The 18,593-nt window shown below is 41.9% G+C and overlaps 1 protein-coding gene across 1 annotated transcript in view; it reads right to left on the bottom strand.

Moving 5' to 3' along the window:
* pola1 (polymerase (DNA directed), alpha 1) overlaps positions 1-18,593 on the bottom strand; it is a 277,825-nt gene that overhangs the window by 145,372 nt on the left and 113,860 nt on the right. Inside the window, exon 27 of the mRNA XM_080203919.1 lies at positions 3,399-3,431. Within this exon, the coding sequence (XP_080060045.1) occupies positions 3,399-3,431 (33 nt within the window). The remainder of the gene's footprint in view (positions 1-3,398; positions 3,432-18,593) is intronic.

Here is an 18,593-nt window from a genome sequence, read left to right as displayed (position 1 = left end):
AAAAGAAAAAGTCAACTGTAAAAACCAAGGAAGTTAATTCTGCACACAGGCTATACCACAGGTTAGTCAAATTTTTGGTCTTTCCGGGTACGTTATAGAGTCGTGCAAGCCACAAATTAGAGATGAAGTCAACTGTCTTTCAGATGAGATGTTAAATACAGCTCCACCTGCCAGTTCAGGTGGAATTAAAAGATCACATTGCACTCCTCAAAGAGCAAGTGAAAACTGAATTTTTCAAGCAACATCACCAAAAACAGATTAACTCAATCTTTTCATGACTGTTTGTGGAATATAGCTGTATGCAAATTAACTGCTGTGCTTTTCTACAAAAAAATCAATCACACACAACAAAATAATTTATTAGTGGGAAATCGCCTCAGGATGTCAAAAATTACAACAACTTGTATTTATACAGCATTTTCAGCCTAGTAAAACATCCCAAGGCAACTCTAAGAAGCATCATCCAGCAAAATTTGACACTGAGGCATAAAGAAGATGTTACGACAAATGGCTTAGGAGGGTAGTAAAGGAGGAAAGAGGAGTGGAGAGTTGGGTAGGTTTAGGGAGGGAAGCAGAAGGCACAACTACCAGTGTTGGAGCATTTCAAACTGGGGATATCTAAAAGGTCAGAGCTGGATAAATACAGATGTCAGATTTCCTTCCCTAAAGGAAACAATAATCTATGATAACAAAAGCAAAATACAGCGGATGCTGAAAGACTGAAATAAAAACAGAAAACGCTGATTAAACTCAACAGGTCTTGTAGCATCTGTGGAGAGAAACAAACTTAATGTTTCAGACTTAAACGACCATGTCTGTGTGGAGCTTGAACGTTCTCTGTGTCTGTATGGATTCCCTCCAGGTGCTCCGGTTTCCTCCCCCCACCCCATCCAAAGATGTAAAGGTTTTGTGGATTTGCCATGCTAAATGCACGGGGTTATGTGGATTGGGAGAGTGGTGAGTCAGAATTGGTGCAGATGTGATGGGCAGAATGGCCTCCTTCTGTATATAGAGATTCTGTGGTTCAACAGTCTACAATCTAAGACTGTTGCCATGGTTACCATTAGTGAGGCTAGCTTTATGGTACAGATTTATTAATTGAATTAAAATTGCACAGGATGCTGTGGTGGGATTGCAACCCAGATCCCCAGAGCATTAACTGGGCATCTGGCATTACCACTACATTACCATCTTCCCATCAGCTAAGACACAGACCAGTACATTTTGACTGATCTCAAATTTATGGGGATGGATTGAAAGTGGGAGGTTAGCTAGGAGTGTATTAGAATAAATTCAAAGAGAGCAAAAGCTATAATGAAGGTTTCAGCAGCTGGCAGATTGAAGTAGGGGGGGCCATTATATTGAATGGGACATGCAACTGAATACTCAAATACAGGATAAATGTACAAGTCACAATTTTTTTTGGATGTGGACGTTAACCAAATGAGTCCAAAAAAATCAAACCAGGGTTTTATTGTACATTTGATAATCTCCTGGCTTTCATGAATGTTATCTTATCCATCTGACAACATACAAAAATGTTCAGGTTATGTGTGGTATCCTATCGGCAGGGATTCTACACCACAGACTCCCAGTGAGTTACATAAACAGAGCAACATGTTGTCCACTATGAGGATATGGTGCTCCACCTCTTTCAAGTCCAGCCACCATCAATCCAGTCATTCTTACATATTCCAGGCAGGTGATGAGCAGAATTGAGTTTTGGACACCCCTTCTAACTCAATGCTCGCTTCTATTTCATTTCAGCCAAGTCTATCACTTGGAGCCCTCAGTAGAATTAAATTGAGCAGCTTATCATATTGTCCATTGACATTAACAAAATCCTGTCAGTAAAGATTTGAAGTGTGATGTTGATAGAAGGTTAATAGATGGGAATACAGAACATGAAAGGAAATGCCAAATATTGACAGGGCTGTCACAGTTCTGCCCTTTATGACAATTCACATCACATACAAATGAGTTGCAACTGACTTTTACCCTCTTCTTAACAAGGGTTTGCACAAGAGATTTGATTCCTTCATAATTTATCAAGTTTTCATTTTGAGATGGGACAAATCCAAACATCGATTGTCTAAATCAAGCAAGTTCATCCCAGGGACCTTTTTAGTCCAATTGGTGTTTATTTTGGCTCAAACAAAATCTTTAATAACCTAGTTGTGAGCTTTCTTTGTCATATCATAACCCAGTTGTAATTTCCAAAAAGCAAATGTAGCAAATTTTCTCTTTCAAAGACAACCATGCAATAAATTTGAGTCCCCAGAATATAAACATATGCATGCACATGCACAGATCTACACAGATTATATATTTATACAACAAGTTAATTTGCACACAGCAATAATGAGTTGATCTGTTTTTGGTGATGTTTCTTGCTCTTTGAAAAGTGCAATGCAATCTTTTACATCCACCCAAACTGGCAGATAGTACTGTACTTAACATCTCATCTGAAAGACAGTTGATTTTATCCTTATTACTGGCTTGCACGACTTTACCATGTACTCAAAAAGACACACATGCAGAGTGTATTATTGTTTATACAATGTGCTTGAAATCTTTAATAAAACTAAGTTGCTTTGTATTGTCATTCATCAGAGGCCATAACAAGGACTGAAGACATTTTAACAATTTCCATTAAATCATGTGCTATATTTTGCTTCTCCAACATGACGACATCTCAATATTACGAAACTCCCTTAAAATGGGGATGAAGTATCACATTCACCAGATGATGTAACTCAAGTGCTGCTATTAGAATGGGAGAGGCAATCTGAACAGGCTTTAATTTTTGGTTACTCAAAATAAACCAAAAATTAAAACCGTTGCAAATCTGCTGCTAATGGCATACAAAAGAAAAGTGGTAAACACAACATTAGCACAAAGCACTCAAAGGAGGCAGCTCCTGAGGGAGAAGTGCTTCTAGTTACAAGGTTCACATATGTGGGGAACAACACAATTTATCACATCCAACATATGAAAAACATTTCTTTAATTAACACAAATCACTTATTCCTGATTAAACTCTTGAATATAAATGAGTTTAGTTGCTATTAGGGAACAGGTTCTGAAGTCGAAGGCTCCTGTTGCCTTATTTGTGAGCACCTTTTCATACATCAACAACAGCACCTTCCAATCCCATGACCGCCACCACCTAGAAGGACCAGGGCAGCAAATGCATGGGAACACCATCACCTCCAGGTTGCTCAGCAAATCTTTCATCATCCTGACTTGGAACTAGAATCACCATTCATTCACTATCAATGGGTCAAAACCCTGACACTTCGTTCCTAATAGTACTTCTCGAGAGCAATTTTAACGAGTAGCAAATGCTGGCTAGCCAGTGAAGCCCACATCCCATGAACAATTTTTGTTTAAATTACCTTCTGGACCATCTCCTTGGTGTGCATGAGAATCTGAAACAAAAGAGTAAAATTCCATGTAATCAACTTCCAAGTATTAGCAATTCACATTGAGGTACACACTCCCCTGATATACAAACACAGTAAGATCATACTGGCAAGCACCAGGATGCACTTTGCTTTTTTAATCTGAGTGGGAAGCAACAAGTTCACATCTGATTGAACTGCATTACTGAAAGCAACATTTCTAAAAGTGAAGCCCAACAAAATTAAAAGTACTCAATTAAATGTAGGCCCACAGCAGTAATTGTCTGCAAGGAACTGTTATTACATTTGCTAAATCATGAGCATTAGTGAATACAACAATATAACACAACATCCTTTCAGTCTGGACAGTGCAACACAGAAACAGCTCATTTCCAAGCTACAGCTCTCAAATTCTCATTCTGTTTTCAACCAGATTCTGTCGCACAATCTTATACAGCAACCCATAAATAAACTCCATTAAAGTAAACCCTTAAAGATGTGGACTGATGAGCTATGGCTCAGTAGCTTTGCAGTGAAGTGACATAATACTGAGTAATGCTGATAGGAAGGGATAATTGATATTGCAGCATATAGCAATGACAACCCCAAAACTGACATCAATTGGCAAGAGGTAAAAGAGGAAGAAAAGTCAGGACTCCACTTCCTGAACAGCAATGTGTATTACATAATTAATGGACACAAAAGATTAAAAGCACATTTGTCCTGAATTATGTCTTTTTGTTTTGCTCACAAATTCTAGACTCATCCTTATCCTCTTCTACATAGATAGTAGTGTTCTGCAGGATGGAGCACAACTTTTTTTTCATAGAATCCTTACAGTCCAGAAGGGAGCCATTGTACCCATCCAATCTGCACTGATTCTCCAAAATAGCATTTTATCCAGGCCCATGCCCCCTCCCAATCCCTGCAGCCCCGTGCATTTAACATGGCCATTCCATCTAATCTGCTCATCTTTGTATCGCAGGAGGAAACTGGAGCACTGGGAGGAAACACACACAGAGATGGGGAGAATGTGCCAACTCCACACAGACAGTCACCCAAGCTGGAATCAAACCTGGGTCCCCAGCGCTGTGGGGCAGCAATGCTAGCCATTGTGTCACTGTGTTGCCCCTAAATGTCGCCCATTTTAAGAAAAATCCCAAAAAACTTCAATGTACATGGCCACAATGCGCACTGGCAAGCGCAGTAAAGCTGAATATCTGCCTCTCCTTCTTGGCCACATGAGGTGCAATATAAGGGCAGTTTCATAGAATCTATTTCAGGATGGTGGGGCAAGGTTGGGGGGAGAAACAGGTGGCACAAGATATTGAGAAAGAAGATTTAAAAAGAATTTTTAAACAGTGAGGCTAATAACTTGATGTATTTTGTTAAAACATTAGTCAGGATTTTACTTCAAAGCACAATGCTGCAGCATTAATGGAAATCATTTTTACCATCAGCATGCATTTTTTGATTGCTTGTTTCTCACGTAACAGGTTGAATGCAGAACAGCCTGTATGACCACATATATACATTAACATCCATTCTTCACCCATTGAATGGGAGTGATGAAGAACAGGTGCAATGTAAATAGGCACAAGAAGAAGAAAAGGAATTAAGGTGAGAAATTTGATTGTTCAGGTTGACTCAATCAAACCACAAGTTGCCCTAAAAATCGAGCCATGATTTGATGAAAATGCGTTAGTTCAGACAAGCTTCTGGTCCAAAGAATCATACTAATATCAAAAACAAAAATCTATTTCACAAGTAATCCAAGTAGAATTCTGAAACATAATTTCCCTCTTAGTTAGAGGGGAAACTCAGCCACACAATGAATAGGTCTTTTAAATCCTCCCCAAAGACTTGGACATAAAGAGAAAGACCACTGACAAGTAATGTTCAGAAAATGACGGGCAATCCCATTAATATAGCACATAGTGACAGACAAATCATTTCAAAGTGTCAAAAGCGAACAATCAGGACAGAGGTTCTAATTTAATTCTCATTAATTGCTGAGCCCATGGTGCTTAGATTAAACAACAACACCTGCACATTTCATCGCCACTTTTCAACACCTTATGAATTTTTTAATGTTGCTATTTCACCACTCTACATGGCTTGAAAAAGCCCAAGAAAATCTTGCTAAGGGAATAGAAAAGGTCCCAGATTTGTGAAGGAACAGTGTGTTTGAAACAATATTTCCCCTTTAATGTCAAACACATCAGGGAAGAGTTTAATAGGCAAATCTATGCAGCAATTCAACACTTATTACAAAATGCCAAAGTCATTTCCCTTCAGACTAATTGACTGAGATGTAAGCATTATTGGACTATAACTGCTTAAAAGCAATAATGAACTCCTCAATCCAAGTGTTGTCTGATTAGGAAAGCCATAAATCAAGAGTCTTTTCTAAATAGATAATGTGGTTCGAGTGGAACTTGGGGATTCCCAGCAATATATCGTTCAATTTCAAGTTTAAGACTGGTGCTCTATTAAACAGTATTTCGTTTGTTAGCTATGCTTTTCTTAATTTATTCCGAGCTCTGAAGAAACCTTCCATGTACGTTGGGAATAATTCAACCTCTCTGGTTCAAAATTATAATGTTTAAACTGACAATATGGATAAAAGCCCAAAACCAATAAAGCAAAACATACTGTCTCGCTTGCCTTTCCCAAACCATCTGTTACTTAACATAATACACTGAACACATTCTACTGTGTAATCTGATGGTTAAGCTGCGATTTTTTGTTCGTGCAATGAGAAGGCTGCACCACCTGCCATAGTGCACAGGTAAGAGAATGTACTGTTTGCATTCATCACCAAGTGACATTCCAGAAAGATGCATAAGAACATAAGAACATAAGAAATAGGAGCAGGAGTAGGCCATCTAGCCCTTCGAGCCTGCCCTGCCATTCAATAAGATCATGGCTGATCTGTCGTGGCTCAGTTCCACTTTCCCGCCCTCTCCCCATAACCCTTAATCCCCTCGCTTATCAAAAACCCATCAACCCGCGTCTTAAAAATATTTAGCGAGGTAGCCTCCACCACTTCAACGGGCAGAGAATTCCAGAGATTCACCACCCTTTGAGTGAAGAAATTCTTCCTCAACTCCATTCTAAACCGCCCCCCCTTTATCTTGAGGCTGTGCCCCCTAGTCCTACTGTCCTTTCTGAGCGGGAAGAGTCTCTCCACCTCTATCCTATCCATTCCATTCATCATCTTATACGTCTCAATGAGATCTCCCCTCATTCTTCTAAACTCTAACGAGTACAAGCCTAGTTTATTCAGCCTCTCCTCATAGCTCAATCCCCTCAATTCCGGTATCAGCCTAGTAAACCTCCTCTGAACTCCCTCCAAGGCCAAAATATCCTTGTGTAAGTACGGCGCCCAAAACTGCGCACAGTACTCCAGCTGCGGCCTCACCAATGCCCTATACAGCCGCAGCAAGACCTCCCTACTTTTATATTCAATCCCCCTCGTTATGAAGGCCAGCATCCCATTCGCCTTCCTGACCACCTGCTGCACCCGCAAGCTGGGTTTTTGCAACTCATGCACAAGGACCCCGAGGTCCCTCTGCACCGTCGCCTGCTGCAGTTTTTCGCCACGTAAGTAATAATCCTTCCTACCATTATTCCTACCAAAGTGGACCACCTCGCACTTGCCGACATTAAATTCCATTTGCCAGTTCCTGGCCCATTCACCCAGCCTATCTAGATCCTTCTGCAGACTCACCACACCCTCCGCACAATTTGCCGTTCCACCAATCTTGGTGTCATCAGCAAATTTCGACACCATACACTCGGTTCCCTCCTCCAGATCATCTATATAAATGGTAAATAGCTGAGGCCCCAGCACCGACCCCTGGGGCACTCCACTAGTCACCAACCGCCAATCCGAATAGCACCCATTGACCCCCACTCTGCCTCCTATTTGACAACCAATCCTCTATCCACGCTAACACCCTACCCCCAACTCCATGTCCCCTGACCTTCTGCAGTAACCTCTTGTGAGGTACCTTGTCAAACGCCTTCTGAAAATCAAGAAAGACCACATCCACCGGCTCTCCTCTATCCACCGCCCTAGACACATCCTCATAGAACTCCAGTAAATTTGTCAGACACGACTTCCCTTTAACGAAACCGTGCTGTGTCTGCTTTATCAAGCAATTCCCCTCAAGATGCCTCGCTATTTCCTCCTTGATGACGGATTCTAACATTTTACCTACAACAGACGTGAAACTAACCGGCCTATAATTCCCTGCCTTTTGCCTGCCACTCTTCTTAAACAACGGCGTAACATTAGCCGTTTTCCAATCTTCCGGCACTTCCCCGGAATCCAGCGACGTCTGGAAAATAACCACCAAGGCATCCACTATCACCTCCGCCATTTCCTTTCATTACATTACAGAAGGGCATCAAGAACATGAGATTAAATTATTTCTTAATAAAATACAGACATACAGCAAAAACACACTATAAACAAGTTCCCAAGAACTCGCAGGAAAATTACAAATTACAGAAGTTGACTAATAGAGGCAGAAAACTATGTTGAACCATTATCTCACAAAGACAACAAAAGTTAATTTATGGGTTACAAGTAGGCTTACATTAACACTGCAATGAAGTTACTGTTAAAATCTTCTAGTCGCCACACTCCGGCACCTGTTCGGGTACAGAGGGAGAATGGCCAATGCACCTAACCAGCACGTCTTTCGGACTGTGGGAGGAAACCCACCCCAAAGATGTGCTCTTAGGCTGATTGGTTTACCAAATTGACACTATTCTCCCCTGAATCTGGCTAAGTTAGGGGTTCCATTCGTAGACACGCAGGGTAGAATAGGTGTAGGGTGATGCGGCGGCGTGGGCTCATTGGGCCGAAGGGCCTGTTTCCCGTGCTGGGTTGTTCTTTGTTCTTTTGAAACCGGAGCACCTGGAGGAAACTCGCGCAAACTTTGATTTGATTTATTATTGTCACATGTATTAACATAATAAAAAGTATTGTTTCTTGCGCGCTATACAGACAAAACAAACTGGTCATAAAGAAGGAAACAAGAGAGTGCGGAATGTAGTGTTACAGTCATAGCTAGGGTGCTGAGAAAGATCAACTTAATGCAAGGTAAGTCAATTCAAAAGTCTGACAGCAGTAGGAAAGAAACTGTTCTTGAGTCGGTTGGTCCGTGACCTCAGACCCTTGCATCTTGTTCCCGAAGGAAGAAGGTGGAAGAGAGACAATGTCTGGGGCACGTGAGGTCCTTAATTATGCTGGCTGCTTTGCCGAGGCAATGGGAAGTGGAGACAGAGTCAATGGATGGCAGGCTGGTTTGCGTGATGGATTGGGCTACATTCATGACCTTTTGTAGTTCCTTGCGGTCTTGGGCAGAGCAGAAGCCATACCAAGCTGTGATACAACCAGAAAGGATGCTTTCTATGGTGCATCTGTAAAAGTTGGTGAGAGGAGTAGCTGACATGCCAAACTTCCTTAGTCTTCTGAGAAAGTAGAGACATTGGTGGGTTTTCTTAACTATATTGTCAGCATGGGGGGATCAGGACAGATTGTTGGTGATCTGGACACCTAAAAACTTGAAGCTCTCAACCCTTCCTGCTTTGCCCCTGTTGATAGAGACAGGGGCATGTTCTCCTTTACACTTCCTGAAGTCAATGACAATGACAACCTCCTTCGTTTTGTTGACATTCAGGGAGAGATTATTGTTGCCGCACCAGTTCACCAGATTCTCTATCTCATTCCTGTCTCATCATTGTTTGAAATCCGACCCACTACCGTCATGTTGTCAGCAAACTTGAAGATCGAATTGGAGGGGAATTTGGCCACACAGTCATAGGTGTATAAGGAATATAGTTGGAGGCTGAGAACACAGCCTTGTGGGACACCAGTGTTGAGGATGATTATGGAGGAGGCATTGTTGCCTATCCTTGCTGATTGTGGTCTGTGAGTTGGGAAGTTCAGGATCCAGTCGCAGAGGGAGGCCCAGGCCCATGAGTTTCATGGGAATAATAGTGTTGAAGGCTGAGCTGTAGTCAATAAATAGGAGTCTGACGTAGGTGTCCTTGTTATCTAGGTGTTCCAGGGTTGAGTGCAGGGCCAGGGAGATGGCGTCTGTGAACTTGTTACAGCAGTAGGCAAACTGTAGTGGATCTAAGTAGTCCAGGAGGCTGGAATTGATTCGTACTGGCCAACAGTCAATAAAACACGCTACTTGGTTTTTCTTAGATACTGGGATGATGGTCATCTTCTTGTAGCAGTTGGGACCTCAGATTGTTGTAAAGGGAAGTTGAAGATGTCTGCGAATACCCCTGCCAGCAGGATCTGAGTGCTCATCCTGGTATCCCATCCAGGCCAATCGCTTTCCGTGTTTTGACCTTCAAGAAAGCTGCTCTGACATCACCATTGCTGATACAGGTTCATCCAGGGTTGCCAAGGTGGAGGGCATGCTCTTGCTGACCTCTTGCTCAAAAAAAAGGTAGAATGCATTGAGCTCATCAGGGAACGGTGCATTGGAGCCAGCAATTTTACATGCCTTCACCTTGTAGCCTATTATGTCTTGCATGGGGAGAACATGCAGACTCCACACAGTCAGTGACCCAAACTGGGAATGCAACCCAGGTCCCTGGCACTGTGATCTGGCAAATGTGGGATCTATAATGCAAATCACATGACTTTTCCCCATTTGATTGCTGTTGAACTTTTCCCCCCTAACGCTTTAACTTACAAGAGGGGGGAAATCTATTGCAATTGCATCCCTTGACAATTACATTGTTAAGCCACTTGCAGTGTTTAATACAGGGGGAAGCCAGTGGCTCAACTATAAATGGCCAATTTATTTGGTTTGATTTAATTAGTTCATTTTACTCAAAAGCAAACAAATGGACACAGCTGGAACAGTTGGGGTGCAGGGAACAGAAGGCAGTTGACACTCCTACTAAGCTATTCAGAGAATAAACTTGCTTAAGGTAAAATACAAGCTTCAGATTTATTACTTCATCATATATAATTATTGGAGTTAAGAGTCAGTGTGCATATGCAGAAAGACATCCAAGCTTGGGATCTTAAGTAATGAGCACAGTCATGTCACAAAAATGCTGGACAATGATCATCTTCAACACTAGTCATCTCCTCATGATGATTCAAAGGCATTTCCAAATTCTCCCAATGTCCTGGGGGTTCCCACTGACCAGAAACTGAACAGGATTAGCCACATAAATATCATGTCTACTAAAGCACGTCAGAGACCTAAAATTTACCAGCGAGTGATTTATCTCCAAGCTCCACAAAGCATCTGTTGCATCTAAAACGATCAGTCATGAATCCATTTGCCTGATGGATGTAATTGCATCCAGTTAACAAGAAGCCACAAAACAAGCAGCCCACGCACCAGCTTAAATGTTCACCCTGGCACATCATGGCTGCACTCCAAGCTAGCTACAGGACCATGACAATCCGACATGTTTCTTCTGCGGTGCCTCTCAAACCTGATGCTTCCACCAGCTGGAAATTTAAAAGTAGCACGTATGTGGGTTCACCATTATCACCAAGTTACAACGTCATTCTGACTTTGCAATTTATCACCTTCAGTCATGGACAGACTCCAGCAGTTCAAGGCAGCATCTCATCACCACCTTCTCAAAAGAACTAGGGTTGGGCAATAAGTTTATTTGTTAGTGTCAGAAGTGGGCTTATATTAACACTGCAATGAAGTTACTGTGAAAATCCCTAGTCGCCACACTCCAGCGCCTGTTTGGGTACACTGAGGGAAAATTTAGCATAGCCAATGCACTTAACCTGTACATCTTTCGGACTGTGGGAGGAAGGAGGCAAGCCACACAGACACAGGGAAAACATGCAAACTCCACACAGACAGATAACTGAGGCTGGAATTGTACACGGGTCCCTGGCGCTGTGTCACTGTGCTGCCCAATAAATGCTGACCTTGCCAATGAGAGACATACTAATAATTAATTAAAATAAAACTCCAACTGTAAGGATTCAAATGGAATTATGGAAGAGGTGGCAAGTAAAATTATTTTCAAGACTCTTCAACAGGAAAGGCATGGTAACTGCAGAGGATTTTATAAACAGAAGTGTAACTGAATGGAAGGGTACATGCTTCAAAGCAATAGCATAAGGAAAGGTAATTGGGCCAGGAAAGGAGGAAGAGTTGGGTCTAAGGGGTAATGAGTTTGATGATAAATTCAAGAAAAATGTAATGACACAGGACAAAGCTTGGTGATAGAATTGAGGGGACTGTTTTAATTGTCTCAATGATGGAAAAAAAGTTGACAAACTCATCATTTTGTAGTAGAAGAAAGATGCAGGTTAAACATAGAGAAACAGAGGTTGGGAATGGAGGTTGACTTTGACAGAGGGAGGAGGATTTATCCATGAAGGAGATGTAGAATAATTCAGGATAATCAAGGCAGATTTAATACAAGTTCAATTGTACAATATACAATAGCTTCCTGATAGGGCAGCCAACGCTAAAAGCTAGGCTTTTGGAGAAATTTTAGTGGTAAACCAGATAGTAATTACATTTTTTAAAAAATCTGTTTAACTTAAGTAAGACAGTGCTCAACATAGGGCAAACACGAAATTCCCTCTGTTTTCTTCCTCTCACAAGCTACACTAATAGTTCTTTCTTTCCTGGAAATATAGATTTATGGTGAGGCACAGCTGTACTTGTGTCATTTGCCTCCAGGTGTCCCATGGAAGTAACAACACTTCAGATTTGAATGTTGGCAGACAACTTGGCCAAGGCCACAGCCAAGCCAGGTCTGTCCTCAACCAACTGGCTTTCTCCTCTCCAATTCAGGATAGTAAGCAGCAAATGAGATTAACTAACTGTGGGCGGCACAATGATTAGCACTGCTCCCACACAGCATCAGCGACCTAGCCTCAGGTCACTGTCTGTCTGGAGTTTGCACATTCTCCGCATGTCTGTGCGGGTTTCCTCTGGTTTTCTCCTACACTCCAAAGATGTGTGGGTTAGGTTGATTGTCTATGGTATTTGCTCCTTAGTGCCAGGGGCACCAGCAGGAATAAAAGGGGATTGGGCCTGGGTGGGATTGTGGCCACTGCAAGCTCAATGGGCCAAATGGTCTCCTTCTGTCCTGTAAGGATTCTATGATTCTGTAATAACTGGACTGACCAAGGATCAAACTTGCAACTTTGTTGGTCTCTGTCACACACTGGGCATATGCTCAACAAGTGGAACTCACCAGAGGAAACTCATCATTTGTGTACCTGGAAATGTTTGGTATGCTGATAAACAGACAGGAAATCCCATCCCACGTCAACTAAAGAAATATAATTACTTCCCATGGCATTCAACCTTAATTAAAACACATCTCTATTTACTATGCTGTTAGTTGCGCCGTAAAGCTGGTTTTAAGTGGACAGCTTCCATATGGTTTGAAATAGTAACCAAAATTAAGCTCTGGCTTCTCTGAAGCATTCTCAGTTCTTATTTCAGTCCCCTGAGTTGGCTTTCCCACTGCAAGTGTTAAATGGCAAAAAGGATAAGCAACTTTATATCCTCTCTGCCTTCTTATTTAATTGATGCGCCGGGGAAAATTAACTATCCGGGCACGGACGTGACTCTGTCTTTTGAAATTTTTTAAGTACAGGCTTCCTAATACAAGGACAAATGTCAGCACTAAACATAACCCAACTAATATAGACAGCTGTGTCTGAGGCAGGGGAAGCTGAACTGGGGATAAATACATGTTTAACAACACTTCTGGCCAATTTCGATAAAAACATATATTTCACAAATATTACCTGCAAAATCACAGCACATTCATCCACCCCCTACAATTTAAATGTATAAATGTTTTTAAACTTTGAAAAATATCCCAAGGCCTTTCACGCAAGGGGAGGAGGAGAACAGATATAAAGAATAATTCCATGGAGTTGGCAAGAAGAGGAGAATGGACTCAACTGCTCAAGTTAATGTACAACTCGTCGACAGGGCTGCACTTTTATTTCTGGCTGAACAATGAGGAACAGGACATATCCAGTGAACAAGGACACAGGGAGAATGGCAATATTCATTCAAGGTCATCTTGTCAACAGCAAGAGAAACGATTAAAGTATTTATTCTTTGTCCACGATGTTTCTCAAACTGGGTAGGCATTTTCCAGAATTAACAAACAACACTACCAGAGTTTCATAATAGGTAACAAGCTAGTTTGCTGTGGCTTATACTATATGAGAATAGCATGAGCCTTTCAGCTCATTGAGCCTAATACGAACTTCGCATTCATACTGGATTGGACGCTGCGTGTAGTTTCACTCAAGGTGCTTGAAATAAGAGCACTTTTTTTAGCAATACTTCATGCTCCTCACCTTCAGTTTGTAGTTCAATACTTATAAAACAGTTTCTGTTTAAACATGGCCAGAGCCAAGAGATAGTAAGCGGCCAAACAAAAGGCAAAATATTAAAAATATTTTCATGTGAAATTCCTCCAGACATTTGCAGGTCATGCAAAACAGTAAGCAACAAACTTAATACAGAGCAGTTAAAAGTCAGACAACATGGCACCAAGGAATGACCTTTAACAAGAAAGATTTTAACAGGTGGCTGATGCCTAACATAAATAATTGCATTAACCTCTAACAGTAAAAACCAAAGCAATGAATGCACCACTTTTTCATCAGCAACTGCCTAACTTAGCCTGACTGCCCACCCCCTCCTGTGGGGGGCTGAAATCCTAACCCACTTCACTTCAAAATGACAAGGTACTAATAGTCTAAGCCACACGCCTGCTATTTTAAGATGTATAACAATCCTTCCCTGGGTTCATGATTTCAAACTACCTCACACCACAAAAATTCTATTAAGCTGCACTACAAGACGTGCAAGCATTTTCAACTAATTTGGGGGCAACTTATTATTTTGTACAACCTTACTTCCAGGTTTCCGGTACAAATGTTTACTTTCTTCAAATTATCACCTTCAGGTGTTCATGAATTGTTCAAACTCTCTGCCGCTCCAGAGGAAGACACAGTCGCCCTTAATGACTAATTAAATTTCCCAATAACACCTTGACATTTGGTTCTTAGTCACAGTTCTTGTTAACCTTTGACCTAAAAAGAAGTCAATGTTTTGACAAAATAGACAGCTGCTCCCAAGGTTGCAACCTTCCCCTGAAAGACAATCACTTTGACCATGGCCAAAAATGCAATGAAGTGGTACAGGATGACAGGGACCATAGTATCAAACCATGTCACTAATACTTTCAAGGGAATGCCACAGCTTCAGTGTAACGATGCAATTGCCTGCATCCCTGTCAATGGGGCACACAAATGTACTGTTGCAAATGGCATTGCCACCCACAAGGCCTGCTGCTGACACCCGACAAGGCAGATGAACAACAGATCAGTTTCCTGTCAGCTGCAAGTAGCTGACAGTTGAACTTAAGGATCTCATTCTTCCCTCAGAACTCAGCAGGAATGGTTCAAGGACAAACAATGGAAGCTGGATGAGTGCACGCCTGATACAAGGTATAAAATTTGAACAGGCTGGCTTGATTTGCCCTGACTGTACTGAAATATTAAAGAGAGATTAATCATCGGTGCTGAGTCAAATGGACTCTTGTGAAACAGGCAGGACACTTCCTTCATGAAATTAAAATTCACGCTCTCATAAAGCTCTTAAAAACAGTGCCAAATGTTGAATAAAAACTAAAAGAAACGTTCACAATTGAATTTGCAAGGTTTGACAAATATACTTGTGGAGAATGAGTAGAGCATTCATTCTCACTGGGGTCATATCAACTTCACACATGAAGTTACCAAGCGGTCAGTCCTTGTAAAACATGTAATGTAATCTTTGAATGAATGTAGATTGAAAATGAAACGGCATACCTATCTAGGGTGCCTTTGAAAATTTCAATGCTCCTGACCATACTGTCTTTTAACAAGGATTCCCCCGCAGGAAGCATCACAAAACAAATAAACAACGAGAACTGCAACTGCCTTGCGCTCGGTTAATCACTGCTTTTCTCAAATGCTGTATAGGGAGTCCTCAACTTTCCAACTTTCGAATTATGACAAACTGCACTTAAATTGACAACCCATTTTGACTTTACAATGTCGGTTTTGACTCTTCAGCACCGCACCAGCACGTTCAAACAAATGGGTCATATGGGTCTTTTCCTGTCCTTATTTGGAATTGAACCCTGGTCCTTGGAGGCATGGTGACACAGTGGTTAGCACGGCTGCCTCACAGCGCTAGGGACCTGGATTCAATTCTGGCCCCGGGTGACTGTGTGGGTTTCCTCTGTGCACTCCAATTTCTGCCCGTTCAAACATGCACATTGATGTTCTGTGCTACCCACGTCTTTGACTGGACTAGTTGAACCATCTTTGTTAGGTTGGAAATGAATGTTAATTGTTTTTGGCACAACCATCACAACTTATATGCTGTTGTATTAAATATTCACACAGATTTGCAGAAGTTTGAGGTTAAGCCAGCAACAGACAGTGATCGAATGGCTTCATTATATTTCCCACACTAACTGAGGAACTTGTGCTAAGGCATGCAGACATCAACAATCACCTCAGCAACTTGACAGGGCAAAAACTGGGAGCATTTTGCATCATCAGTTATTGGTTCAGGAGCCAATCCCACATTTATGACATTGCTCTTATGGGAAAATCAGTTCCGACTTGTGACATTTTGACTTGCAGCCTGATTTTCAGGAACCAATTGCAAGTCTGAGGACGGCCTGTACTGGATTCCATTTAAACTGGTACACTTTCCTCACAAAGACAATTGCCAGATGGATCGGACACTTTGAATAAGGTTAGCATGTGGCACAGTGGTTAGCACTGCTGCCTCACAGCGCCAGGGACCCGGGTTCAATTCTGGCCTTTGGTCACTGTCTGTGTGGAGTTTGCACATTCTCCCCGTGTCTGCGTGGGTTTCCTCCGGGTGCTCCAGTTTCCTCCCAAAGTCCCAAGATTTGTGAGTTAGATGGATTGGCCATGCTAAATTGCCCCTTAGGTGTCAGGGGATTAGCAGGGTAAATACACGGGGTTACAAGGATAGGGTGGGATTCTATGATTCAGGTCCAGCAGTACCGGCAGTCAATCTGAGAGGGTTCTGCAGGATGGATAATTTTGCAAATAACAAATCCATCCAGACATGGTGAAACAAAACTGGCTACTTTCAGGACACAATTAACTCAATTAAAAAAAATGAAACTTTTCATGGGCCGCAACCTGAAGAAAGTCTCAGATCGAGTGGAAGTTGCATTGTTAAACATTAAAAGGCATAAACATTCTTGCATCAAGACTATTTATTCTTGTGGAGAACGTAAAAGAACCTAAGAAATCAGAGAATCCCTACAGTGCAAAAGGAGGCCATTCAGCCCCCAGGGCCTGCACTGACCAACAGCAATCCCATCCAGGCCCTATCCCCATAACCTCATGTAATTATCCTGCTAATCCTCCTGTCATTAATGGTTAATTTAGCATGCCCAGTCAACCTAACCTGCACATCTTTGGAATGCGAGTGGAAATTGGAGTGAACAGCGGAAACCCACATAGACATGGGGAGAATGTGCAAACTCTACATAGACAGTGACCCAAGGCTGGACTTGAACCCTAGCCACTGTGCCACCAGGGTTCAATTCCAAACAAAGGCAGGAGAAGACCATACAGTCCACTAAGCTTGCTCCACCATTCAAAATGATCGTGATTGATCTTGGACTTCATAAAGCCCACTGAAGGTTCACTACTCAGTGAAGAAATTCCCCTCATCTCAGTCCTGCCTGATCAACCCCTTAACCTGAGACACTGCCCCCCTTGTTTCTCTATATCTATTCTGTCAAGCCCTTTCATAATCTTCAATGTTTCAATGAGCTCACCTCTCAATCTGAATAAGGATCATTATTGCACCTTCAATTTGCAATGGAAAAGGAGATGGAACTACCTCCAGAGGCTGTTTGCCAATGTTATCTACGAATATGGAGCAATTTCAAATTGCAAATTTAGCTGTTTCTGCAATTAGAATTAATGTTCAAACCGCCCAAAGAAGTTTGGGACTGAATTTCCCATTTAGCTGCGCAAATTGACAAAAATGGCACTCTCAATGGTGATGCATGCATTTACACATCACTTTCATGGACAATTGCAAGCACAATCCTCAGCAAATGTATGGAGTGTGTGCGCTGCATGCATAAATGTGCATTACACTGCAGCACTTACAAAATAATACATCCTCAGAGGGTTCTGACCAACTAGCAATCCTCTAGAGGTTAAAAACATTTTGCTGGTTCCACTCAAAGTTATTATGAAGCATTTAGCAGAACACAGCCGAAAAGGATTAGTCATGTTACAGAAACTTTGGGAGCTTCCCGTACCCACCGTCCCAGCATCCAAATCCATACCACTTTTAAATGTCATCATGTGCAAGATTTAATACTGAAATTTTAACCTGCCCAAGATACACACTAAACATAACTACGACAGCAGGTGCCTATTTCCACACAATGCTCTGTGGCTGACAGATGCGAGACTAAAATTAAAAAGGGCATCCAGTTAAAATATTTAATATTCAAAATAATTGACTCAGGTTTCATCACAGAAAGATCGCCAACCTTGTACTTAACTGTTCTCCATGGGCTAATTTAGCAATTAGCATGACAGAGAGGTGAACTAAAGTGGATGTGTGTGTGTGTGTGGGGGGGGACGGGGGGTGTTGGTCATGTGGTACTGACTCCATATTCTGTTCAAGAAAGTGATTTTAAAGCTTTAAAAATTTATAAATTACTAACTCAAATCAGTGTTCAGAATAGGACAGGATTGAGAGCCACTGGAAATACGCATAGGGCAGAGGTGCACCCACAGATCCAGATGTGGGAGGGTTAGAGATTCTGAAGACTATGCTCAATTGGTGAATTGGGCTGTGTGTGGATGCAGTACCAAAGATCCCAGCCAAGTTCCACATTAATAAATGAAGAGGTCAGCCTGGGAGACCAGCATTTGGAGCTTGCAACAGGGAGACTGGGTAAATGAATCCATTTGGACGCAGTCCCTTTAAATGCAAGATCAAGCATAGCTGTTGGACACTACAGACAACATTACCAACAGCCAATGGCAAGATGATACCATGGAGCAGCAACAGATGAAAGTAATCTGCTGTAGTATCAAGATTTAATGGATGGGCT

This window comes from Carcharhinus amblyrhynchos, chromosome 15 (assembly GCF_965287045.1).
Source record: "Carcharhinus amblyrhynchos chromosome 15, sCarAmb.v2.hapA, whole genome shotgun sequence".
Classification (NCBI taxonomy): domain Eukaryota; kingdom Metazoa; phylum Chordata; class Chondrichthyes; order Carcharhiniformes; family Carcharhinidae; genus Carcharhinus; species Carcharhinus amblyrhynchos.
This window is presented reverse-complemented; position numbering and strand designations above follow the sequence as displayed.